This window comes from Panthera leo, chromosome B1 (genome assembly GCF_018350215.1).
Source record: "Panthera leo isolate Ple1 chromosome B1, P.leo_Ple1_pat1.1, whole genome shotgun sequence".
Lineage (NCBI taxonomy): Eukaryota > Metazoa > Chordata > Mammalia > Carnivora > Felidae > Panthera > Panthera leo.
The window spans coordinates 85825743-85853357 of record NC_056682.1 but is presented as its reverse complement, the minus strand read 5'-3'; the positions used below and the strand labels follow the sequence as shown (position 1 = coordinate 85853357).

The following is a 27615-nucleotide window of genomic DNA, read 5'->3' as shown; positions in this document are numbered from 1 at the left end:
TGCCCTTGTTCTCTTTTCATGCTTTGTACCCTTCACCTATTTTATTTACTCTTAAGTTTTAACCATCTTCAATGTCTATATCTGCAACTCAGGACTTCTGGCCTAAATTCGAGGCCTGTCTATCCATATGATTACTGGACATCCCTTCTGGATGGGCCATAATCACATTAAACCTTACATGCAGATGAACTGATCATCTTCCCTCCAAAACCTGAGGCATTTCCTCTATTGGATAATGAAGCCATCATCCAAACCAGAAACCTGGAAGTTATCTCTGATTTCTCTCAATCATCCCTGTCTATTCAATGAATTACTTCCATTTTTTGAAAATGGTCTCACGTCTCCATCTCTACCTACTTTAAGCTCATCAATATTTCCTGCTGGAGAGTTCAATAGTCTCCTAACTGACCTATCTCCAGTCCTTGTCTCAAATCCATCTTTCATATGGTCCACAGAGTGGCTTACCTAGAGGCTACTGACCACATTACATCCTTGTTTTACAAGGATGGTTTCTCTTCACCTATTATCAAAGGGTCTGAGCCCTTGATAATGGCATGTGAGGCCCAATGCCTCCTAATACCTTCTATGTTACCAGCCTCTTCTCCCACCTTCTGTTTCAACACTAAACAACTCATGATTCCCCACTCATGTTCCATGTTTCCCACCTCCATCCTTTGTCCACTCAAACCTTCTTCAAGCTCCTCTAGGGCAGGGGGAGCAGCCCAGCTACAGCTGTCACTTCAGTGCTGAGCCCACCATCTGCTTCATTAAAGGTGTCATGTTAATGGCCAATGATAAATAATGGAAGACAGTATATGGCAAGTCCAAAATGAATGACACCAATAGAAAGCGTTGAAGGAATTTGGACTCATATTGAAAGTCATCATAATGGGGTCCACACATGCCAAATATTTTCCATACAAGAAGTACAAGAAAGCCAGCACAAGAGTCATGCTCTATTTTTATTTATATATATATTTATTTATTTATTTTTTGGAGAAAACATGTTGGCTACCCACTAAGCCTGCCATCACGAGGCACAATAGTAGGCATTTGGAGATGTGCTAATAATAACAGCTGATATTTATAGAATGCTTATTGTGTATCCAGACCTTTACTGAGAATTCTACATGAATTGTATCTCTCAGTCCTCACATTAGCACAATGAAAATGAAACTGCTGCTTTCCGTTATAAGAACTTTACTGTCCTGCTCTACAGATAAGAAAACTGAGGCCCAGACATCCGGTAACTTTACTAAAGGCACAAAGGTTTAATATTAAGGACACTATTCATCAGAACACAAGCCAAACCTCCATACATATTTCACTTAGTTCCCAAAATTGTATGTGTGTATCAATAGCTGACCATGAATGAAAGGTCAAAAGAACCTACTGTGTAATCAAACCTTTAAGCTGTGCTCTTACCAAATAAAGCTACTTCACTGAATTACAGAGTCACTGTCCCTGCCTCACAGACAACAACACCAGCACATCAAGACCTAAGTGATAAGACCGACAGCTCCTCTTCTCCCCAGTGAGCCCTCCCTTGTGCCCTCTCTTTTGCCCCCGACCTGTCCATATTCTCCTCTGAGTTGCTCCAAACTTCTCCTTCCACCTTTGATTATGAAGGGTGCTTTTAACACAGAAGAGGCAAGGTCTCTTCTTCATAAAAATAGAGAACTCTTCACCTCAGGAGGTGCAGAAACCAAAATATTAACAGACTCTGGGGCACTTGGAGGGCTCAAGTCAGGTGAGCATCCGACTTCGGCTCAGGTCATGATCTCATAGCTCGTGAGTTCAAGCCCCACATTAGGCTTGCTGCTGTCAGCGTGGAGCCCTCCTCAGATCCTCGGTCCCACCCCCCACCCCCCCCTCTCTCTCTCTGCCCCTTCCCTGCTCACACTCTTTCTCTCAAAAAAAAAAAAAAAAAAAGTCCAAAAGAAACATTCACAAGCTCAAGAAGGAGTTAGATGAGTTAGATAAATTCATGGATAAGAGAACACTGGGGTTCACATAAAGGGAAGTATGGAATTTGAAGAGGAAACCTCGTGCCAAAGGACAGCCACACTTGGCAATCAAATTGAATCCACAGATATGTACTGAGCACCTACTGTGTGCAAAGCACTATTCCAGGCTCAGACGACAGCAGGGAACAAGAGACAAAATCCCTGCCTTTAGGGAGCATCCAGCTCTGACCACTAGTGGGTTCCTGTTAGAGAAGGCTGCTTACCTCAGGAGATCTGATACACAGAGCAGAGGCTTCCTCTTAACCTTGGGGACCTGGCACTCTCAGGAAGCCTCCTCTGTGCTGTCATAAAAGGGTGCACACATGTGGGCTTCCACCCTGCACAGCTCCAAAGGCAGCTGCACTGGTCCTTGAGATTTGTGGCCAAAGCCTTAAAAAGATTTTGACTCTGGCAAACTTGGAGAGGAACAAATCGACAGCAGTAGAGAGTACATTTTGGGAACAACCATAGCTATCAGGCCACATGTAGGAGCTGGCCAACTCAGAGTTGGCCTCCAACAACCCAGAAGTGTCACCCTGTCCTTAAGGGCAGGGCAAAGTGGACTGTGCCAGTCAGGGGACAAAATGGCAAAAAAGCAGCATCTGGGTGCAGACTTTAAACATGTCTCTTCAACCATGCTCCACCAGTAAGGGTAAACAGTCTTCCAAAGTCCTAAATCCATCAGTCTCCTCCCACGACCAACACTGAAAAGCAATTAGACACAGTAGTTAGTCACACATACTCTGGAGCAATACTGTCTGGGTTTGAATCCCTATTCTACCACTCATTAACCTTGGCACAGAATCAACCTCTTTGGGACTCAGTAGCCTCATCTTTTAAATGGGAACAATAATTATAACTGCTTCATAGGATGGTTGTGGAAATTGAAAGAGCTGATCATGTAAAGCATTTAAAACGTGTCTGGTGCTCAGGAAATGTGAGCTGTTACTATTACTACTTTATATATCAATAGGATCATGGGAGCCCCATTGCAGGCCATGGAAAATTCTGGAAGCTACAGAGATGCCATATAAATGAACAGCTTAGAAGCATACACTGTCCCATTCTGAAGTAAAACCAAAATTCAACCAAATCTCTAAACACATACACCCCAACTCTGATACATGGCTTCTTTCTCTGAATCAGAAAACTAGTTTTCATCACATTCAGTTAAAACTGATTTTTTTAAAAAAAATTTTTAACTTTATTTATTACTGAGAGACAGAGAGAGGCAAAGCATGAGCATGGGAGGGACACGGGGAGAGGGAGACACAGAATCCGAAGCAGGCTCCAGGCTCTGAGCTGTCAGCAGAGCCCGACGCGGGGTTCGAGCCCACAAACCCACAAACTGCGCGATCATGACCTGAACCAAAGTCGGACACTTAACCCACAGAGCCACCCAGGCGCCCCTCAGTTAAAACTGCTTTTGACTGAAGTATACATTTTTCAAAAGGTGAAGGCAAAAGAAAGGGTAGATTTATTCTTCACAATTTCCCCTAGCCTTGGTAAGACAGGCTGAGTCTTTGCACAAGAGCTGAGACAAAAAGAAAGGAAAACAAGAACAGGAGTTTTCAGGCTGAGGACCAATCAGCACAGCAACTAAAAGAGCCAAAGCCTGAGTGGTCACTTACAATGAAAACACCCTAACGAGTGTTACTGTTCTAACGAATCTGTGGTGGTGGAAATGACATCAATAAGAAGTCCAAGCAGGTGTTAGCTAATGCACAGACACAAGGGAGAGATGAAAAAAAAGTTAAGTTAGGAGAAACCTTTGTCTGCAAACATAAGCCAAGCAGGCAAGTTGTTTTGGGACTTGGTTTGGCTTCATTTGGTTTTAATTGTGGCACAAGACAAGAAACGTGTCAGTGCATCACAGCAATGGAATCACCTGTGTAGTCCCCAGGCCAAAAGCGAACATTAATGCACCCAAGTTCAGTTCACTAGCCCTTCAATTTGATTGGAATGACTTGTATCTTTCACCTTGGAGTCATAAAAGAACATAAGTTGTTGGCAAAACAATCTGAAGTTGACTTAATTCTGAAGCCTTCTTCTGTCTTTCCATATGCTTGTCAAAACTACTCAGAGAGAACCAGAGAGAAAATATGCTTGCCCAAAGGGGGCGGATGCAGGAGACCAAAAAAAAAAAAAGGCTACATATACAAGAATATGCCAGATAGTGTACTATATCTGAAAAGTTTTTTGTTATTTACCCTGCTTTAATGAGATGATCCAAGCATTCTAACTTATGAAATTCTTTATTTAGAAAATGTGTCAGTAAACCTACTATAAAGCTCAACATCTTTAGAGCTGAAGAAACAATATCTATATTTACAAACTATGTCCATATCATTTGCACATAGATTATGAGTCCTATAAGCTGGCCCATTACTCATCCTCACAATTTTATCTAACCAAATGCATATTTCTTGAAAAAAAAAAAACCTCAACTAAACGTGGTAGAGTATTATGTTGAGACAGTCTATGAGTAAGAAATTGAGAGTCTGGGGTGCCTGGACGGCTCAGTCAGTTAAGCGTCTGTTTTCAGCTCAGGTCATAATCTCACAGTTCATGAGTTTGAGCCCCACGTCGGGCTCTGTGTTGACATCTCTCTCTCTCTCTCTCTCTCTCTCAAAAATAAATAAAAATTGGGGCGCCTGGGTGGCTCAGTCGGTTAAGCGTCTGACTTCGGCTCAGGTCATGATCTCGCAGTCCGTGAGTTCGAGCCCCGCGTCGGGCTCTGTGCTGACAGCTCAGAGCCTGGAGCCTGTTTCAGATTCTGTGTCTCCCTCTCTCTGACCCTCCCCCGTTCATGCTCTGTCTCTCTCTGTCTCAAAAATAAATAAACGTTAAAAAAAAATTAAATAAGTAAATAAATAAATAAATAAATAAATAAAAATTAAAAAAAAAAAGAAATTGAGAGTCTAAAAAAATAGTCCTGAGGGTCACCTACACATACCTGTTACAAAGGCCTATAAAGTGAAGTTTGTATGAGTTTTTAAAACTGATTAAAATCCATGGAATATTATTTGGCTTTGTTGAAGCTTTTACTTACAAATCATTAAGAAAAGTTATAAGAAAATATGCCTTGGTTTCACTATTGGATAGCAGATGGAGGAGTGCCAACTGAAAGACAAAGTGGTTTCAACCAACCAGAAAAATGGTTGGTTTTTCCAGCCACATTTAAGACTCTAGACCTGAAATTCAGGACTAATGCCATAATTAATGAGGACGTGAAGAAAGAGTCGGCCAACATTACAGTTCAGGTCCACGCAAGAAAACACTTTTGAGTTCCTCTTATAAGTCAATTCCAATCTCTGCTTAGCTCACCATGCAGCACTGGCCACTCACCCATAAGCAATGCAAGACCAGCACCACGTCATGCAGGGGTGTTGGAGAGCATGGTGAGGGAAGGAGAGGCAGGGCTCTAAACAGTAATTACTGGCAGAGTTAGGAAACATCCCTTCACATCTTGCTGACTTGCCTAATTCTACAGACCTTATGTCCAAGCAGGGCACATGCACATACACATTAAATTTATACACTATCATCTTCTAGACAAAACCCTGCAATCATACCTGTGAAGGTCAAGTCTTCTTTTGTTTTCTGGTACGCTGGGGGTCTCTAGGTAGCCAGAAAGAAGGAAGCAGATATTCCTAGGACTTAAGGTAGTACCAGCATGGCAACATAAAGTTACTAAAATTTTGCATTTCATAAATCTGTTTCCTTCCTACTATAAAATATCCTTACGAATCAATTGAATCAAACATGAGTTTTGTGGTCCTAAGAAATTAAATGACTTGCTTAAGGTCACACAGTTTGTGATGACAAAGCCTGAACTGGTCCTCATTTCCTGGCTTCCAATATAATGTCTTTTTAATTTTAACCTAACTGCATCCCAATCACGGGGATGAAAACCAGAGACAGAAATGACTATGGGAGCATTTGTTATATTTGATAATCAGAATTTCTGTCTGTGAAACACAGATTATTAGCCATCCAGGGAAAGTTACTGACTTGGTGTTGACGTAGCCTGGGAAACCTACAGAACAGGCCAGGAGAAAAACAGGGCAAACCCCCAAAGCCGCAGGCTTCCACCGAATCCAGAGACTAGAGTAGTCACTTGGGTACAGCACGCAGAAAGCACAAGGTAGAGCATTCATCAGGGGAAGGATGGAATGACCTCAGTAAGGGATTAGAGGGAGGAGATCCCTCAAGGGGGGGGGTGGGGGGGCTCACTTCTGTCACAGAACCTGGAGCTCCTTCTGCTTAAGAAGGATTCAGTACAAAAGCAGAAGGCTCCTCAAAGTTTGTGCAGAACCACACAGATGCCTCATTAGGTAACAAGACAGGAAGGAAAGTCAGAATGAAATCTCCACAAGTTAGGGTGCCTGGGTGGCTCAGTCTGTTAAGCGTCTGACTTTGGCTCAGGTCATGATCTCGTGGTCCGTGAGTTCAAGTCCTGCATTAGGCTCTGTGCTGACAGCTCAGAGCCTGGAACCTGCTTCAGATTCTGTGTCTCCTTCTCTCTCTGCTCCTCCCCCGCTCATGCTCTGTCTCTCAAAAATAAATAAATGTTAAAAAAAACAAGTTGTTTTTTTTTTTTAAAGAAATTTCCACAAGCCATCTCAAAGAAAAGTAGAGAAACCTTCCCTTCTCATTATTTAAAAATCAATTGCAGGTAATAAAGAGTCCACATCCAAAGGCCTCCCAACAGTCCATGCCCTTATTTACTCCACTTGTTCCCTTCTTCTTCCTTCTAGCTCTCCTCTCCATGGCCTGTCTCACCCACCTCCACTAGTGGTGGCCAAAGCACCGTGACCAAAGCACTGGGGCCAAAGCATCCGCAGTCAGCCTACTGCCCCAACACCAGGCCAGAGGCTGTGAAGCAGTGAAGGGCAAGGTTCTTTGGATCATCCGTCTCTGGCTTCCTGTCAGAATGAGACATTTTGGGTGTTCCCCACCCTCCTAAATTCACAAATGGTCTCTCCAATTTGCACATACACCATCAAGGATGCCATCGTTTCCATTTCTTAATAAGAAAGGAACATCCTTCTAAAGGCACAGTGGTCATGGGTCTGTGTAGCCACCGAGCAAACAGGTTTGTTTACCATAAGGAGATGCCAACGTGGGGCCGTACCAGTATAACCATCACTGCTCCTCTCAGGCCTACCCACACACAGCTCTGCAGCTTGCACCTGACCTCTTACTGGCACGCATGCTTCACCAATATCAAGCTGAGGAATAGATAAGGGGAGGAGAGGCACACACTCCATGAATGTGTATACTCCCTTGCCCTTCTCTCCTCTAAGAATAGAGTTAATCAAGCACAAGGCTCAGGAAGAACTGAAAAAAAGAGAAATTCCTATTAATGTATTGACACTTGCCACGAGGCTTGGCCCATCTCAACAAGTCGCTTTACTTTCACATATACCTGGTCTCTCGCAGGACAGAAAAAGGAAAAATAAAGACGACTTCCAGATAACTATGCTTCTCACAGCTGTGCAGTCAAGAGGGGGGAAAAACACCTTTTATAACTTCCTCTGGCACTTGCTGAAAACTCTGGACTTTGGGGAGGCTATTAGAAAAAGGTTAAATATGAGACTAGATAATGATATACCAAGGGACTCATGTCAGGGTTGTTTGAACACCACTCAGAAGCAATTGCTGTTGAGAGTTGGCGACCACTTTAAAGAGCTCTGGAAGAAGGCGAAGTCTGCAAGTAAATGCTCTGTGGTGCCCCTGGGAGGAGCAGGCGAAAGACTCCTGATTTTGCACAAGCATCCGTGAAAACACTTATTCTCCATTCTTTAATTCAAAGATTACTAGGTACCCACATCTGGTAACTATTTCCTATATGGAGCATGTTTTCTTGTATTGTTCTTCATTTGATTTTATTTTTACCAAGATACCCCCTCACATACACAATAGTACCCTCCTCCTTTCTTTCACTGTAAGCTACAGGGGCCTCTGGTCTACATCTTTAGATTTCTGTATTTCCTTTATTCTCCACAAACGTGTCAGTCAATTATTTAAGAGGATTGTATCAATAAGCATTTACTTCAAAGGTCCTATTTGTGCAACTTAAAAATTAGTATGCAACCCTTTCCTGCCCCTAAAACTTGATCAGTCGCCCCTTAAAAATTTTGTGTAGCTCAAAGCACTTTGAGCTATCAATTACAGGGTTATGAACAACCAGCCACTGAAGCCACCTGATTGGCTTCTCGTCCCTTGGTGCTTTATAATGATAACTAGATAGTATATAATTACACGGTCCCCAGAAGATACTTATAATTGAATCACAGGGCATTTTGTGAATGTTTGGGACAGCGATTAGAGGACCACAAAGTGATAGTATTTCTAACTCTCGCCAGCTAGAATGTAAATGAAGCACCCTAAAATTCAATTATAAGAGTCCTTTAGGTATTAAATAATTATAATACAAATCACATTAGGGGGCAAGTTTTTTTTTTCTAATTGAACTGTCCCCATAACCCCTGAAGATCACATTTCCTAACAGTCTGCACAACAACACAGCTGGATTTTCAGATTTATAGTTCTCCCTCCAGCTGAAAAAGCTGTACCAAAGGTAGAACATATGCAATAGCCTGTTGGTACTTTTGTTTTGCCCCCTACCTAGTTGACCTACCAAGTGAGTTGGTCTCACTGTAGCTCCACTCATCCCATAAATGTGCTGTATAATTAGAACATCTAACATCATTGTGCAAAAATAAAATAGCTATGAAGATATTTACACGTGTAATTTAATAGAAACGGGATACTTCACCCATGTGAACATTCACCCATTCTCAACACCCAGAAATGATTTATTTCTCCCCCTCCCCTTTCCCATTTCTCCAGCTCCCCCTCCTAGCTCTCCTTCCTATTCTCAACAGTTTCTTCTGCCCTCTGTACCTGCTTTCCCTCAGGGCAGGTTGTGACAGGTATAGTAAAGCCTCCAGGAGTGACTGTAGTTGGCCCCTAGTGCTCAGGGCAAGGATATAGAAGCGGCAAATGTAGATCTTTTTCAGTCATTCTTTTTGCTTCCATTTCTTAAATTCTTAGAGAGAAGGTAATTACTACTCCTCTAACTCAGGAAACTCGGAAAAGTAGAATCAGAAATACTTCTCCCCTGGCTGGTTTGCATAAACACACCGTCAAGGGAAGGTTGAAAGGATGGTCACACTGTGAAGTTGCTCCTACAACCAACCCAGCAAGTCAAACAGAAAACAGGACCCTTCTCATTCCTCTGGATGCTCTGAATCACATCCAGGGCACAGGCAGAAATTCTCCCAACCTCTGAATGCTACACCTAGCACATATCCGCTTACAGGGGATTTGTAACAGATCTATTTTCCTCTACTTAAAAAACATTTTTTTCAAGGCCAGTGATCAAAAATGTAAGACTAAGAACTGAAAAAATATCAGTCCCCCCAGCAGAGCCCCAGAGTTAAAATATAATCTCTGATTAGTGATTAGTAGAACATCACAGAAATAAATATACATATACATACATATGTATAATTTTCCAGTAGATTTGGCCTTGTAATGACATTTGCTCATGAGAAAAAGAAATTCACTCATCCCAACACCGGAACACTACCTAAGTGTGTCCTGCAAAAAAAAAAAAAAAAAAGGGTCCCATAGAGACCAAGAATATAGTGGCATTTGGTGCTCTTCAATCAGAGCATCAACACCATCGGTTTCCTCCTTTTAGCTCCTGAAATAAAAATATTCTCATGCACGGAGCACAATAGCACAGGCTACAGCCCTTCCTCATGGAGTGTGATTCTCTCTGAGAGTCGCCTTCTGCTATGTTTGCAGGAACCACTCTCCCAGGACTGTGTAGCCCTTCTAGATGTTTCCTTACACCTCAGAGTCAAGAGCGAAGGAACCAGAATGGCTGACCATGACTACATAGAGGCTGAAGTCATAAAGGGCTCGGGATGATGGCGCCACTCTGGCCAACGTGGAGCACGTTATCAGGGCAGCCAAGGAGACCCCTCCAGAGGAAAGTGGAGTTAATTAGTCTTTTTATGCACACACACATGCCAGCTTCACACATTTAAAAAATAGACCCATGCTAAGCAAAGGGCCTATTTTAGCACTGTCTTGTAAAAACTAGATAGACGGGTACTCTCTCTCCTTTCTAGCAGTAACACTGGCCCTAACATACTTTCTGGCTTTAGCTATTCTAGCCTGAAGAATGAAGAGGTAATGTGCAAAGTGCATCCGAAAAGCACTAAAACAAAACACAACAATTTTCACTCTCACACAAAGAATTGAGCCCTGGTGAATTAACGTACCTAATAATTAATTGGCATTCCTGTAGAAAATGTTCCTTTTGCAATGTAGCCACTGGGCTGCTATGGAAAAACATCCCAATTTATACTCGCTGAACAAATGATTTGATCAGTGACCAAAGTAAGGAGGCGTGACTGCTCTCCAAGCATGAGCTTTTCCGCATGGCCTGAGTCAGCCACCGTACAGCGAGTCTGGCATGGTGCCAAGAGCCCACCTGCCAATGAGACTAGAAGTTTCTGAAGAGCTACCACAGACCCAATGCTGGGACAGTCCCCCAAACAAAAGGCGGCCACCGAGTTCAACAACTGGCTTGCAATGGCACCATATGCTCCACAATATTGTCCTGCTGCAACACTGGGGCCTGTCTTCAGTGTTCCCGGGTGCTGCACAGCTGTCAGCCCATGAGCTGTTTTATCATTATTTTCACTGTTTTATTACTTTTCTGGGAATTCAAATCAGTGTAACCGCGCTTGATGCACCGGGTGAAAAATGGTGTCTCCCTCCCCCTCCTCCTTCAACCTAATGAATTGCCTTTTTTCATATCAAAGAGTAATGAGCACCAAAGCACATAATATTTATTCATGGAACAAAAGACATAGGATGGAGGGGGTGGGGGAAGCAGGAGCCGCTCCTGAGTGTGGAGAGCAGAAAAGCTGGACATTTTAAAGGAGCTCCTCACTCTGATTCCCAGGGACACTGGGTTCAGTTTATAGGGAAATCCAAACCTTTCAGCTCTCCCCATTCTATCCCTTGGAGCCCTCCTTCAGGTAAGAACCTCGTCACTGTTTAGAGACCTTGCTGCTGAGAGGTGACAGCAACCAAACCTAACTCGTACCAAAGACTTGACAGTGAACTGTCTAAACCTTTTTTCATCAGTGGACTTACCCTAAAACGCCTCCTCTTTCTCGCTCATGAGCATTAAGCCAGTATACCTAAGAGGCGCCTGGGTGGCTCCGTAGGTTAAGCGCCTGACTGGTTCAGGTCATGATCTCCCGGTTCATGAGTTTAAGCCCCACATCAGGCTCTGTGCTGCTGGTACAGAGCCTGCTTGGGATTCTCTCTCTCTCCCTCTCTCTCTACCCCTTCCCTACTTGTGCTCTCTCTCTCAAAATAAATAAACTTAAAAAAGGAAAAAAAGCCAGTATATCTTAAGAACATTTGAGGTAGATCCTTTTACCCCCTATATCATTTTGGCCTCCATTGTGGATGAGGGCATGATCTGGCCCAGGGAAGAAGTGCCATAGAAATAATGGCGATATTGAAGCCTTGCTTACCTCAGATGACATGAATTTTATCTTCCTCCCTTTCTGCAATAATCAATATCTCACATTCTGTCTTCAAGTCTTCTTTTTAATCCAGAAAATAGAAAATAATGTACAATGGTAGAAATAACTTAACCCAACCCATGGTTAATCTTTTTCCTTATAGACACAGACAATTTAATTGTCCCCTTTACAAAGGATCCCCAAATTGGGAGGGGCAGGATGGACTACTAAGTCAAGTTAATGCTAAATGAGCCATGTTTCTTGAAGGCTCCCTGAATGCATGAGCCATCAAAGTGAAAGGAAAACTATTCTTTAAGGTAAGATAGCTATTAAACAAAGGTTCCTCAAAAACAATCCACTCTCACGCTGAGAGAGAGTAAAGGTAAAGGGCACGTGAACCACATGAAATTTTAACACCCGTGGCTGAGTTGCTGTTTCTTTCTCCCATTTTATTACTCAGTATCTTGAATTTTTCCATTTAAAAAGTCTATGTTGAGAATCAATAAAAAAAAAAGATTTGTTTAAACTGTGAAAAATATTTAAAAATTTAAAAAATCATAAAATAATCCACTTCTTATAACCTGTGCCACCCAAACGGTTGTGAATTTTAACACTGCAGAATTTCTCATCTGGATAATTTCCCTTAAACCCAGTAACGGAATCCTCTTCTGAAGCAACACTCTTGCGTCTTCCTCTTATAGTCTCATTTTTGTAAGTCTGTCAAAGCTAATTATCTCTCTCTTCAAATTTATGGCTCTTCAGTGTATCATAAACACATATATTATGAAAAGTTGAAGAAAACAAGTGAAGTGTGCATTATAGTGTGAAGGAAAAAGACAGACATAAATAATTATTCAAAGTATCCATTCTTTGTTAATAAAGTAAGGAGAAGGGCATTAGAAAGAGTGGATGGTGGGGGCGCCTGAGTGGCTCCGTTGGTTAAGTGTAAGTGTGACTCTTGATCTCAGCTCCGGTCATGATCTCACGGCTCCTGGGTTCGAGCCCTGCTTCAGGCTCTGTGCTGACAGTGAAGAGCCAGCTTAGATTCTCTCTCTCCCTCTCTCTGCGCTTCCCCCGCTCTTGCGCGTGCATGTGTGCTCTCTCTCATTCTCTTTCTCTCAAAATAGATAAACTTTAAAAAAAGAAAAAATGGATAGAAATACCAAAGCCAGCCAATCCCCCTTTCGTCTCCCATATATGGCTGTCCCCACCCCGTGAGCCAATACCAGAAACTCCTACACCATCACTTTAGGGTAAAGAGGGAAGCAAAATTCTCAGGTTTGCAATCCTTTGACATTCCAGACCACAGATAAACACGAAGCCTACCAAACCTGTAACACAGACAGCTTGTGCCTCCGTGAAGGAAACAAAGACACAAGATAGGATTCTCACAAGCACAGCTATCATTAAGTGCCCTTACTTGAAACTATTTCTGAGTGTTCCAATTCCATCTGAGACCACAAACTTAAAGTTAATAAAAGGCTCCTGAATGATTCATATCAATCCTTTCTACCTAAGAACAGGATCAAACACTGAAAAAGAAACCACCCATTTGAATTTCAATGGTCTAAGGGCCAGATATCCCCATCCTCAAAGTATCAGTTTATCATACTTTGTCATCCTTAACGTTACTATTATATGTTCTTAGTTCATTGTGGGCTCTAGACATATTCCACTCTAACACATACAACCTGCCAAAAATATTTTTTTTAGTATGGTTATTTACTGTTATGACAAACAAGTTTCTTCAAATAGTCCTTGAATAGGTTCTGAGAATTAAGCAGCATGAAATCCAAACCTAAAATCATTGTTTCCATACTTCACCGAAGAAAATGAATGTGTTTTTAAAAAATCCAATAGCAGCTGCAAACCATTTAGGAATTCCTAGTTACACTGCAAAGTACGCTTTCAACCATTTAGCCACAACAATTTCTAAACTGAGAAAGTTGCTTCTTTATATAAACCACCTCTGTTTACCAAACATCAGAGAGCCTCCCAGTAAAGGGCCAAGGCAGGATGTGAGTGGTGAGGGTATGTTGCAATCCTGGAGGTGCTGATCTGCACACTCTACTGTGAGGAAATACCTTAAGTGATTAAAGATAAACACCACCTGCATGCTTTGCAAAGGGATCCATTGCTATAGCCACACACTCTTCTCTGGGATGGATGCAGGGAGAAAGGATGGACTGAAATACCACAGTGGATTAGAACTGGGACAATAGGAGCTCGGAACAGAAGATGGGAACAGGCAAAGGGAATGTATGTTTTACCCCCGCTGGGAACTCTGGCATTATTATCACTTAGACATTCTGAAGTTAAAAGCCAAGAATAAATGATTATATGAGTTTTATCTCTTTTCCTTTACTTAGCACCCAGAAAATTCTGTTGCGCTCTGACATGTCAAATTTCTTTGCGTTAATGTTAATGTTGACCCCAGACACTCCCATTTATGAATTTATTTAACTGTCTAGTTATTGAACTCTCTTTGAAACAAACAAAATTCCAAAATAAACAAACATTTAAGAAAAGTAAAAAAAAAAAAAACTCAAAATGTCTGAAACACATTTTGCAAGGTATTTAAAAAAAAAAAACTCTACAATAATGTACGACTTGACTATAGTCATTTATTTCCTATTACAAATCACCTCTGGATTCTTTCAACGGGAAAGAAGAAAATGCTTTCCAAAGGAATTAGAAATTAGAAGTTTATTACAACAAAGCTGTGATCTCAATAGCCTTTGGAAAAGTTTTTATCTAATAGTATCATCAGATATCTATATCAGATAAGAGTATCTGATATCTATCTAATTAGATAGATCTATCTAGATAGATCTAATATCTATCTAATTATCCAATAGTATCATCAGATATCTATGAAATAACTAATATTGAAAATATATAATCATTTACCTGTCTACAATCAATGTAGAGGTAAAAGTTACACTTCGTGCAAAACTCCAGGTGGTCGCTCGCCTTGTGCACAGGTGAAAGCAATCCCTGAACGAAAACACTCCAGTGCGAGAAATGAAAGAAACAGACCCAGGAACAGTCAGAAGTGAACACAAAAAAGTAAGATGACGTTCTTCAGAGGGACAGGAGACCAGCAAAACTAGACTGTCAGCAGGAAAAGTCAAAGGTTGAAATGTATTGTATGACCAGAGCAGCAACGTTAAGGAACTCCTAAGTTTATCATATTGGACAGCCTAATTCGAAGATCAGGAGCAAGATTCTTATTTTACACACAGAACTAAATCTTACGATTTAAGATGTTGAAACAGAGGCTATCTAGCTGTGTTTAGACTGAAGCTCCCTTTCCCTAAAGTCTGCACGGAGCACATGGCTGCATTAACTTAGCTGGCCACAGGTTTTGTGGGGTTTTTTTTTCCCCTAAGATGCTACGTGGCTGAGCTAAATGGCAGAAAAGGGCGGCTGCTAATCAACATGTACATCATAACTTGAAACAGAAGGCCTAGTTTATCAGAATCCCCTAGCAGAGAATGACCTATAAAGTTTAGGCCCCCAATCACTTACATTCCTACCCTTGGTTGGCTCCTGTGGTTCAAATAATTGCCACCAACATCTTATACAAGCTTCCAGGTCCCACTGCCACTATGGCAAAGGTGAAGCATAAAGTGGTGATAAAAAAGACGGGGAAAGGAAGGACACACAGGCCAGAAGTATACGAGGCCAAGGGACAGCAAAGTGGGGATCCTCATTATCAAACAGCAGAGCTAGGCAAGGACCAGCACCATAGGAGAGACCACGTATCTTAATTTTGGCTCCCGTTCAAACTGATCTTACAACCTAAAGGAAGAGGACTGGTCCTCGGCGGAGCCCGGTTATTTCAAAAATCCAGCTGCTCACACAACCTTTTTGAGAACAAATGCTTCAGGCAGGTAAAGGCAGAAAAGCGTTCCGGCCAAGAGCACAGATTCAGGAGCCAAACTGCTCCAGCTATGTGAAAACTCGGGCTGTGAGTATGAACATCTCTGTGTAGGGCAGCTGCTGGGCCAGAGGTGAATCAAAATGACCAAGAACTCCAACGAAAGGCAGTCTTCAGACCATTTCAGCACACGTGTATAATGAAAACTGATAGGACTTCTCACTGTCTAAACAAATGCTATCAGGTGACTGTCGAGGCAAGTCCATTTTGATGCATTTTCTACAGTTGGCCAGGTCAGCGGGTTGTTATTACCATGTTACACAGATGACTGGATTAGTCAGGGTAATTTAACCTGTGGGAAGCAGCAACTCACAGGCCTGAGATGTTTACGACCACTCAAATCTGCACCCACCGCCACCCCAGGTACTATATCACCAGCCGAAGTACATTTCACAAATAAAGCCACACAGGCCTCGTGCAACGCAAAGCTCAGGAAAGGGAGAGAACGACAAACTTGTTCAAGAAAGTGAATTTCCTACTTTCACAGCATGAACAGGTACTGGCTAACTAGACTCCCACTAACTTCCTTTTCAGGACCAGATGAAAAGAAGGCAAGTAATTCCTAGAAGATATGTTGCCAGATACACAACCTTTATAAACTAAAAGTGTTCGCCCTAGACTGAATAGACTAACACCAGTTACTAGAGTTGACACTTTTTTTTTTGAAGCTGTACTTTTAAGGACACACGATGATCATCTGCTCTAAAACAGGTTATAATAAGATTCAGGTACTATATTAAACCATATTAGATTAAGAGATTTTTTTTTGGTCAACCTTTTCTGTTTATACATATTACGTATATAGAAAGAAATCCAAATCTGTGCTACAGAAATGCTCACATATGTATAAGGAATATATGAATAAGGATGTTCACTACAGTAACGTTTAATTGGCAGAAAATGAGAAACTACAAGAGTGTCTATCAATAAGGGATCACTTAATAAATTATGGAACATTTATTTATGGAATGCTATATAACAGTTAAAAAGAATGACTTTAGGATCTATATGTAATGACTTGGGACACATCTCCAAAATACATTATGTGGAAAAAGTGAATCTCAGAACCATATGTATGATTCCATTTATGCAGAAAAAAATGTTAACATGTGATGGTGTACAATATATAGTATATATGTAAGTGAACAAAAGAAGGTCTGGAGAGATATTATAAACCATGCTAACTCCTGAGCAGGGGGAAACACTGAGGACAAGAATTAAGCCACTTTTTAATCTACTTGCTTTCATTTAGCAATTTATTCAACAAATATCTCAAGTTCTTCCTATGTACAAGTAGGTCTTTTTGTGGCCATGAGAATATGAAGATGAATAAAGAGATAAAATCCCTGTCCTCACTACCTCGTATTTTATTTCCATATTGTTTAAAAATTTTCTCACTTAAAAAAGATGTCATAACCCCCTCTCCAACACTTAGGCAACTGAACAACTTTTGCCGGAACATTTTCACTCGAGACAGCCCATTTCATCTTTGAACAGTTTTATTTTTTTTTAAATTTTTTTTTTAACGTTTATTTATTTTTGAGACAGAGAGAGACAGAACATGAACGGGGGAGGGTCAGAGAGAGAGGGAGACACAGAATCTGAAACAGGCTCCAGGCTCTGAGCTCTCAGCACAGAGCCCGACGCGGGGCTCGAACTCACTGACCGCAAGATCATGACCTGAGCTGAAGTCGGACGCCCAACCGACTGAGCCACCCAGGCGCCCCAGGGTTTTTTTTAATAGTAAACCAAACCTGGCTCCTAATAACTGCCAACCACCGATCCTAACTTTATCCCCTTTGGGCCAATAAAGAGCACATCTCGTCCTTCCTTCACTTGACGGTGCTTCAAATATTTTAAGAAAGCAATCATACCCTCTAAATCAGACCAAACACCTCCAGGTCTTCCAACTGTTCTTCACATACACGGTTTCAAGTCCTCACACCTTCCTGCCAGCTTCTTTCTAAAGGTTCTCCTCTTTATCTAATTTCCTCTAAAAGCCTGATGTCAAGCCGTGATCATGGTGCTGCCAAGTGTCACCTAGTCAAAGACGATCATCTGCCTCATTTTTAACCTTAATCTTCTTCTCCGCCACACCACCTAATAATCCTCTCCTCGCACAAAGTGATTTTATTTGAAAAATAATGAAATAAGTGTCGTTCGAGAAAACAACGCAAGAAAGCCATGGCTACAGAAAGCTGGCAAGAAGACACAAAGCATTTAGCACCCTGGGATTTTCCTAAATGTTAGTTTATTAACGACTCCCATTAACGTGGTCTCATAAAACCACAAGACCGTTTCATACGGCTAACCTGAACCATGAAACGATGCCCTGCAGGGTGCATCCAATGAGAGCAAGGATGCCCCTTTCACCAAGGTACCCCCAGCGCCTAGAAATAGTGCGCAATATGCAGCAAGCAGTTGCTCAATTCCTAATCACTCGATGTTGGCTTATGCAGGAGTGAAACAAGACTCCAACCACTCAGCTTCAAGTCTGCACTTGGACGGGGTGGGGGGGGGGGGGCAAACAATTGGGAGATAGGCAAGGAATTCATAAAAATAGGCCTAGCCTTTGTGCTGTAAAGTCTTTGCGACTCTTACATACGTATTAATTCATTGGGGCCTAACAATCACTCCATGAGGTAAAAACAAATGACTACTGTTCACCTTCTGACAGGCAAGGAAGGAGACAGAGGCAGACAGTCGCGAAGTGAAAAGTCATGAAGTTAGAAGGTCACGTGGTCGGGGCTGACAGGCAGCACAGTGGTCCTTTAACTCCTTCCAAGAGACCTTCTGCCGCACCTCCTCCTTTCTCCGCTCCTTAGGTAATAACAGTGTGTTTGAAAAGCTGTGGGTAAAGCCACACTGTGTACTCTCAACATCCTAGGGGAGCTCCTTATTTAAATCAGAGTTTCTCAACAGCAGCAACACTGATATTTTGGACCAGGTGTTGTGGGCACACGGTAGGTATTTAGCTTCATCTCTGGCTTCTACCCACTGGACAGCGCGAGCATCCACTCTGGTTGGGACAACCAAAAATGTCGCCCAACATTGCCAAATGTTCCTGGAGGGAGAGAGGGAGCAAAATCTCCACTGACTGAAAACCACTGATTTAAAGGAATCCTATAGTAGTAAATCCATTCCAGTGGCAGTAGTAATAATTTAAGAAAGCACGAAAATATTTTAGGAACGTGATTTTTCCCATATACAAACCATACTGCCATTAGCTCTTGAAAACATATGTATTTGAGTTTTCCTAAGGTCTAAAGGTTCAGAGGGGACTACTAAAAGCACACTTTACCTCTGTGAGCTCCCAAGGCACCAGGATACTGTTTACCACAAATGAGCAAAACCAATCATCTCTCTTATTTCTTCCCTTTGCTATCCATTCCAGGTAATGCCTCCAAAATCACCATCCCTTTTCGCCTCTCCTACCTTAACACTACTTCCTTAAAGCCCTTTCCTGGGCACCAGTCCCTTTACATTCACGCTCAATCACGGAGTTGCTTCCAGCATCTAACAAACAATCAAAGAAAGAAAAATAACCAACCACTGTGAGAATAAAGGGCACTGGCCGAGCTTGTCTTTTAGAGCCGTGCAATCCTTTTGAGTCAGTTATGACCCAGGTCGAATCCGCACAAACAAACCTGCAGCACTTCAGCCCTTTCCTTTGAAGGGGAAGAAGCCTCTGTCCAGACAGGAGTTTTCTGGAGGTGTCGAAAGATATCGTGAGAGGAGAGAAGAGATCTACAGTAATGTGTCCTAATAACGTCTTCACATGCACAAGTAAACACTTACATAGTTGAAGGCTGGAGGGTCCGCAATACGAAATGACACAACCAGATTCTATGCAACAGGATGGAGATTTAAGGAACTAGAAAGGAAATTCTGGAAGTTGTTAGTCAGAAAATTAAATGTTTCACTTAAGTTTTCCACAGTGGTTAAGTCATCGCTGAGGAGGACGAATGTTAGTTATTCGTATTTTAAAAGAGTCTACTTTAGCTTAAAGGTCACTCCAACCAATGGGAGGTGCACTGTAATTAAAAAGAAGTGTCTAAATTATTCCTAAGGAATCACTTTCTTTCTGTCAGAGGAAGTACTGCAAGCCTTTTGAGATTTTTATGAAATTCCCCCAAGAACAGTGCGCACAGCTTGCCTTGAAACTCCTGAGCCACAGTAGTTAATTTCCTATCTCTATGCGCGTGTGTATGTGGCCCTGAGGGAATGCTGTGCTTTCTTCCCCAAATGGAGTTGCTTACCCACAACTCAAAAGCTCCTCAATAACAGATAGAACAGCCAGGTAGACTTAAGGGAGGAAAGAAAGGTGTGCTCCCTCTCTGATCCATTAAATGAAATTCTACGATCTTTAAGTATTTATTATACAGCAGGTTTTCAACTCCATCTTCTGAGTAACTTTATCCAACCTTACTTCTTTAGTTCTTTAACTTTTCTTATGTTTAAACACAAGAGTTTTTTGGGTTTTTTTTCTTTTTTTGAAGTTAGGAGAATTAATCAGTTCTCAGTGATAGCTGGTTTTCCAGGAGCTACATTTCCAACTCGCACACACGAATAATGAATTTTTGGAATGGGTCTGTCTGAAAAGCATGCTGTATTTTTAATGAAAATTTAATTTGGGGGGTCCTAGAACTTTGGAGCAGTTATCTGTAAATCAGCCACGTTTAAAAAAACCCAAAAAACAAAAAAACAAAACAAATCAATGTCAAATTAGTTTGAAACAGCAGAAAAGTAAAGCATATTATTTTACTTAAAACGTCATGAGAAGGGCATATAACTTGGCCTGAAGCTGTTGAGAAGTCACTGGTAACAAGCCTGATGCTGATTAAAATACAAGCAAACCAGTTATCCCCTTAAACCTAGCTAGAATACTGAAAAGCCTACAAAGAATATATCCAGTCTTGGATGCAAGAGGTTGATTTAGCATTTTAACTTCTGTGAAGTAGTATGGACTGTGCAGCAATACTGTTGAACAAATGAATTGAAATTTTTAAATTCAGCCTCTTCTCCATTATTTGTGCTAATGAAGAGTTAAGTGGCATACAAAATCAAATCTATAATTAATCCAAAATAATTGGCCTCCTCCCCAATAGTTTCATTAGTTATGAGTAGGAAACACCGAAATTAAATTTCTTATTGCTTCTTCCCACTCTTTGATAAAGGTGCAAAAGGTCAGTGAAAAGACCAAAAGGTTGGCTGCCAGAGGAGAAGGAAAAACAAAGTAAGCAGTTATAGGGTCTGAAAACTAGATAAACAGCCTCTGAGTAACAGAGTGAAGAAAATGCAAAGCTATTTGGGAGAGTTAAAAGGTAGATATCATAAAAATCGTAGGACTGAGTGAGTTTTAAATATGTTCCTCTTTATAAGATTTTGACGTCTGACTGATTTCACAGCTATCTATCATGAGTGATGTGGAAAAGATGACAGAATTTAGCCATCGTAAGATCAAGAACACAGTATAAGACTGTTAATCAACAAACATAGAGCACTAATCACAAATAAAATTCCATAAATGGCATTACATAACATGTAAGTACTTCAAATGTGTCTAAGAATTACTATGTGATGTATAAAGTGGTTTATTATACTAGATTCCTTGTATGGAAGTAGCACTGAGAAGAGAAACAGGGATAGAGACACCCCCCCCCCCCCCCCCCACCACACACACACCATTCTTAACCCAACCAATGGAAGAGCTCTGTCAGGAAACCTCTTTAGACACAGTTGGCTATTGGTTTCATGGAGATATTTAGAAAATAACTCTACATAACTCTATTTTAATGTTTAAAATTCTCCTCTTTCTTCTTACAGAAATGTCAGTAAACCAGGTTTCCTCCTATCAGGTAGCACAAACCTACAAAGATTCTAAAATTTGCTCTTACAATTCTAGCAAGTCAGGATAGAAAGTATCAAACAGACTACCTCTTTGAAAACCCAGTTTTCCCTGGGAAAGAACTCAGCCCCAAGAGCGGTTGGTAGATTATGATTAATGATTAACTAAATGTGCTTCTACTTTTCTGATCTCTGGCTATCCAGTGCTAAATAAAATGCGCCACAACCAAAGAACATAAATAACATAATTACATATGTATTGGAGCTTTAAAAAAAAAAAATGCTTCTTAAGAACTAAAAGACACTTGTGAAACACAGAGAAATGAAATTCCAGGAAGTTTTTCACAAACTTAAGGCACACCCTGTGTGGGCTATGGAAGGCTTTTCAAGAAGCCAACTGTCAATCCTATCACCCAGGATAGCAGTTGAACAGGAGAAGCCAATGAAAAGGTTCCTAGGAAAAATTTAGAAATGGTTTGGCATTACAAGCCTGCCAAATAATTTACCTTCAATTTACCTGCCAGTAATTTACCTTCAACAGGATATTCAACAGGATAAGAAATGGGAAACCAGGTTCATTTATAAGGAAGTTTAGCACTGGACTAGTATGTTGACATTTCCTGGATCTGTTCCAGAAATGGATAAGAACATTTTGGATATGTTGCAGTTTTCTCCAATACTCAGTAATTAATAAGTTTATTGTCAACTGGATTTTATGTGATAAACTCTTCAGAGTGAGAACCACATAGATCTATGCAGTCTGGAAACTGTGTATAAATTACGCACACTCTGAAAGCTATAATGGTGCTAACAGAGTGAAAAGGTCATGAAAACACTGGACTTATCCAGGTCAAGTAAGGCTACCACCATTTTGAAATTCTGAAGAGTGCGCTGTCAGGCTTTTTCGGTTGTGCCTGAATGATTACACCTTTGTCAAGTCAGTCTCTCTTTGACTTGAAAATGAATTTGTCAACGGGAATTTACTTTAAAATTTTAACCTGACCTTCAATTCCAAATACAAAGAATGAAAAATGTCTCTTGTTACCACAAGTAATTAAAACTATTTTAGGAAAAGATCACTTTTCAACTGAGACTCTCCTGAATATACAAAAAAGTACAAGTGTGTTGGGGGGGGGTGGTGGTTAAGGGTCATTTGACTACTTGTCCAGAAACTACCTTTCATCAGAGGTACTGCAGCTTCCAACCCAAGCCTTTTTGAACTCCCTGCTCTCTTAAGGGGGCTATTAGGGACCCACACAAAACCCAGGCTCCTTCCAGCAGCCTGGAACCATGGAAGATTTCTATTTCACCTCGCCCACCCTTTTTGTTTGCTTGTTTTGTTTTTTTTTAATTCACGTCTATGCTTGTAAATATATAAGGAAACAAATCAAAAGAGGGAAAGAACTGATTAGACTGACTTCTCAACCCAAACCAGGCAGAAAGAGAACTAATCGATATTTAGTACTTTGGACATATTGGCCCTAAGAAGGGAAACAATAGCAATAAAACAGAAAAGAATCCTATTCATCTTTATTTTTATCATCACCATTATTATTATTTGGCTCTGGTTGATTATTGTTCTTCTTTAGGGTTTTTCAGATAGCCCAATCTGAGGACTAAATATAATTGTTCTGTGGCCCAAGCAGAGCCCAACTATAATCCAGTAGCCAATCAAGAAAATGAAGATCAAGAGTTTCTTTGCGACCTCTGCTTTCAAGATTTTATCTCATACACAGGCTAAGTTAAGGTAGCCTTCCATTTCAAGGGCTAATATGAATTTTTAAATTAATTATTTTTAAAGAAAAAATAGCTTATAGAAGAGGATAACATTATCTTCTTTCCTTCTTTGTGGTACATAGGATTTACAAGCAACTCTTTGCTTAAGATTTAAGGCTGTTTATTTTCATTACTCTCATCACACATACTTCCCACTGATATATGTGAAATACAGTTGAAGCTAGAATATATCCCTGTTCCATACACAGCCTTGGCGTTTACATCAATCTAATCAATGGGCTAAATTATTGTCAAAAAAATTGACAGAAAAATGCTATTTTTCAGGCAATTTTTCAAGTCTGTTAACTTGCTAAACTGGGATTCACTATGCTACTTATAGTTCAGGTCTGCTCCATTCAAGTAAGATTGTCTTTGCATTTTCAAAAGTAAGCTCTGGCTTCGGCTTTCCACCTCCTTCCAGGTAACGTCAGAATCCAGGACTTGCTTCCACCTGCGTATGTGTTATAAGCCAGGCGCGCGCGCACCCAGAATCCTCCCTCTACCCCTCCGCAGGCCCAGACGGCACCCTCCGGAGAACCTAACCCAAACACGAAAACTTTCTGGCCGCTTACTCCACTGTGCTCGCCAGTGATCAAAGGCGACCGGGCACCAGGAAGGGCACTGGCTTTTGTTCCAGCGTTGCCCAGCAGGCGAGGTAACGCCACAGCAGTCCTACCCCCGAAAGGTCGGGAGAAATTCCCTGGAACTGAGATTTTGGAGCCTCACGAAAAAGCAGCCGATTTTTACGCAATCCTTGCGTGTGGGGTGTACAAACACGTGAAAAGAGGGCGTGGAGCAGGCAGGGATGAAATTCTCAGTGCCTTTCAAATTCTACTTCAGTCTTAGGTTCACAAAGTGAGTCTCCCCATAGGTGGAAGTGCGCGAGGATGGCGGGGAGAGGGAGGCCACGCGGACTGGAAGAGAAATAGGTACGAAAAGGGCACGCGAGATACAGTCTAGATGCAGGTCCAGCCCCGCCTCCGGGTACAATCAGAAAAGCTACAGTGTGTCAGTGGCTTTCGGCTTCCTGTTTGTAAAGCCAGAACCTCCCTCCCTGACTTCGGTGACAGACGTTCTTCCTCAAAACAGAGTCCGCCTCTTCTTCGCGCTCGGGCTGGATCGGGGGCAGGAGGAGTGTGGGGCGAACGCAGCGCGGGCAGCCGCGGCGGAGGGGGCAGGGCCGCGGGGTGCAGCGCCCCTCCCAACCGGGCGGCCTCCAGGGCAGAGCTGGGCCGCCAGGCGGACAAAGCGCCTCCCGCTCCCTCCCCCACGACCGCGCACCGAGAGGGAGGGGGAAGGCGGGATGTGGGAGGTGGAAGAGGAGGGGGTGGAGGGAAGGTGCAGCCGGCGGGACTGGGCTGGATCGCGCCGAGGAGGGTGGGGAGGAGGAGGGGCTGGGCGGCCTCGGAGAACTGGGAGGAGGGAAGGATTCTTGAAGCCCAAGATAAACAAATTGTTCCTCTTCACGTGCGGGGTGGGGGGAGGTGGAGAGGGTGGGGAGCGAGCGCTGAGGCCTCTCCTCTTCCCCTCCCCCCAGCCGGCTCTTTGTCAAGGAGCGCCGGCCGGAGTGCCGGGCGAAAGCCGGAGGAGGCACCGACACCACCGGGGGCGCCCAGGGCTCCCAGGCCCGGGATGTGCGCGGTGTATAAACCGCACACGGAGGGGGACGCCCACACCGGGCCCTGCGCTGCGGATTGAGGAGCAGTCGGCCAGGGAAGCCCGCGACAGCGCGCGGCCGCGCCGCGCTCCTGGATTCCCACAGCCGGGCGCACCCCGCACAGGCGCGCAGCCTGGAGCCAGGCGGCGCGGTGGGGGAGGGGGCTGCAGACACCTTTCCCAAGCTTCCGGCCTCCCCCCCACCCCCCAACACACACCCAGAAAGGAAAGCAAAAGAGCAGGAGAGAGAAGATAAGAGAAAGGATTCTACCCTCAGGGTTAGGGGGTGGGAACTGCCCCTTCCTCCCAGGGAAGTTAAGCCATTGGCTGCTCCTCTACCTCGAACCCACCCACCCAGCCATTTAAGCTTCTTTCACCTCCCTGCTACCTTCCACTTCTCCCGGTATTACACTATCCTGGAAAGTTGGCGGGGAGCGATGTGGAGGTTGAAGCTAGCAAGCTCCGTGCAAGCAAGTTTAAGAGGAGGAGGAGAAAGAATCCCCAGTGGAGTTGGCGTGGCCCGGACCCTGGGCGCAGGCCGAGGGCGTAGCTCTCCCCTGATCCCCACGTCCGGCCGCTCCCCCCACCCCCCCGACCCTCGCGGCCGCTCCACCTGCCGGACCAGCCTCAGGGCTGGAGCGGCGAGAGAGCGCACCCGCTCCCCGCATCCGCGCGCGCTCCCGCCAACGCGCGCGCGCAGCCACCCTCGCTCGCTTCTCATCCACTTCAAAGTTCATTCACAAAACTCTCAGACTTTCTCAGCCCAAAGGGGGTTAGCTAGGGAGAAGAGGCGAGAGACTCTCCCTTCCCCTTCCTCCCCCCAGGGGTTGAGGGCCTGGTGCCCGCCCAGAATCTGCAAATGCATCAATTTCTCTCTGCACCCGGCGGTTGTGCTGAGAGGGGTGGGTGAAGGGGGGGGGGGGGGGCTGGTCTGGAGAAGCGAAGCGGCACGGCGAGGGGTGGGGTGGGGAGTCGTGAAGAGGAGGAGCGAGGTTTCAACTCTGGGTTCACTCTCTTTCAAATCGGTATCTAAGAAAGGGAGAGGGGGGGAAACTTTTCCAGTGCCTCACTCCGACGCTTCACGCTCCCTCCGCCCCTCGCAGTCGTGACTGGCTTCTCCCCTCTCGCCCCCTCTTCCCCAAATCTGACAACCCTGACAGATTAACAGGTAGCGACGACGACAGCTTTTTCCTCAGAAAAGTTGATGTTAACCCTTCGGTTTCAGCCCACCTCGCCACCGTGCAAATCAAACACCCGTCCCCCCATGTAAGAAGCTCCACGCCCCCCCCCCACGCGCGCGCCCCACGCCTGCTGCCAGTGCGCCCTCACCATGATCAGCGTGTGGTTCCTCTGCTCCGCCGAGGCAGCCTCCGCATCTTGCTGGGGTTTGCTCTGGTGCTGCTGCTTGCCCGTGCCGGCGCCGGATTTCTTGGCTCTCTGCTCCAGGGTCCGCTGATAGAGGCTCACAGTGTCCCGGCGCTCCAGCTCCAGCTGCTCCACCTGAGCCTGCTGATACCTGTTCTCGCAGTTGACGTGGTGCCGCCGGCAGCCCTCGATGCGCTGGCGGAGCCGCTCCACCACGGTGCTGTGCTTAGGGACGGCCGCTGAGCCGCCGCCGGGGCCCCCGGAGCCGCCGCCGCCGCAGCCGGCAGCGGGGTGATTGCTACTCGGAGCAGCGGGAGTACTATTGGGAGTATTATTCACACCGATCCCGGCCCCGCCGAGGCTGCTGTTCAGGCTACTGTTGATGCAAATACTACTGCCATTCGCGGCAGCAGCGGGGGCTGCGAAATCCCCCATCCTGCTCCCCGGGCACACTATTTTGGAAGAACTTTTTTTTATCCACCCCCCTATCAGCCTCCTCCTTGGGTCCAAGAATTAAAATAGTTTAAGTGGAACGCGGGGGAGACGCAAGCACATGGATGGAAACAGCGATCTCGACGGGGCGAAAAAAAGGGGGAGAGATTTTGGGGTAGGTTTTTTTTTGTTTCCTTTTTTTAAACTGTAAAGCTCGAGGGGGAAAAAAGAAGGGGGGGTGTTATCAGAATACCATCAGACACCTATCAACAAAAAGAATCACAACAAACTGAGCCAGCAGCAAATCGGGTTGCAACTCAAGGGGAGATCCGCTCCTCTCCTGCCTTCTTTTTATAATCCATTATTTTCTAATAAATTCCAGGAGATTTCCGGTGGTTGGCAAGCATTTTCTCCCTACGTACCGAAAAATACACCCCATGTACACACACAAGCATATGCCTCCAGTGCGGACACGCGCGACACACACTCACTCCACACCGCATCGGAAAACGGCAAGCTTGCTTATTGCAATTTCCTTCCACAAAAAAGTTTTGGTGTTTATGCCGCCCCGTGTTCTCAAAGTACTTTGGCTGCTCAGTTGCATTTCACAGGAACCTAGATATCGAATCCTCGGGCTGGGGGAAGTAAACACATGGACAGTCCGAGGCGACTGCAAAAGTAGATCGGTGAAGTCCTTTGCAAAACGCCGCGCGGAGAGCAGCCCCTAACGCTCGGCTGGGCTGCCGCTGCCGCCGCTGCTCCTGCCACCATCACAATGATCAACTGCTCGCCGCCGCCGCCGCCGCCGCCTCCTCCTCCTCCTCTCGCTCCTCCACCTCCTCCTCCTCCTCCATGCCAGCGGAGTGATATCAGGACGCGCGAGCTCAGTAAACACGGCAGCGGCGGCGGCTGGAGGCCGTGAGACAAGCCGGGGGACACGGCGCAAAACCCGGCCCGGATTCACCCGGCAGGAGCGGGCGCCGCACGCACCGGCACCCGGCTCCCGCCTCCCTCGCCTCGCCCT

At 44.0% G+C, this 27615-nt stretch overlaps 1 protein-coding gene across 2 annotated transcripts in view; it reads right to left on the bottom strand.

Moving 5' to 3' along the window:
• The window catches only part of MAML3 (mastermind like transcriptional coactivator 3), a 411939-nt gene extending 384533 nt beyond the window's left edge, over positions 1-27406 (bottom strand). For both annotated transcript variants that reach the window (XM_042935443.1, XM_042935444.1), the window contains exon 1: positions 26124-27406. In XM_042935443.1, the coding sequence (XP_042791377.1) occupies positions 26124-26594 (471 nt within the window). In that variant the 5' untranslated portion in view covers positions 26595-27406. The remainder of the gene's footprint in view (positions 1-26123) is intronic.
• Positions 27407-27615: the final 209 nt, after the last annotated feature.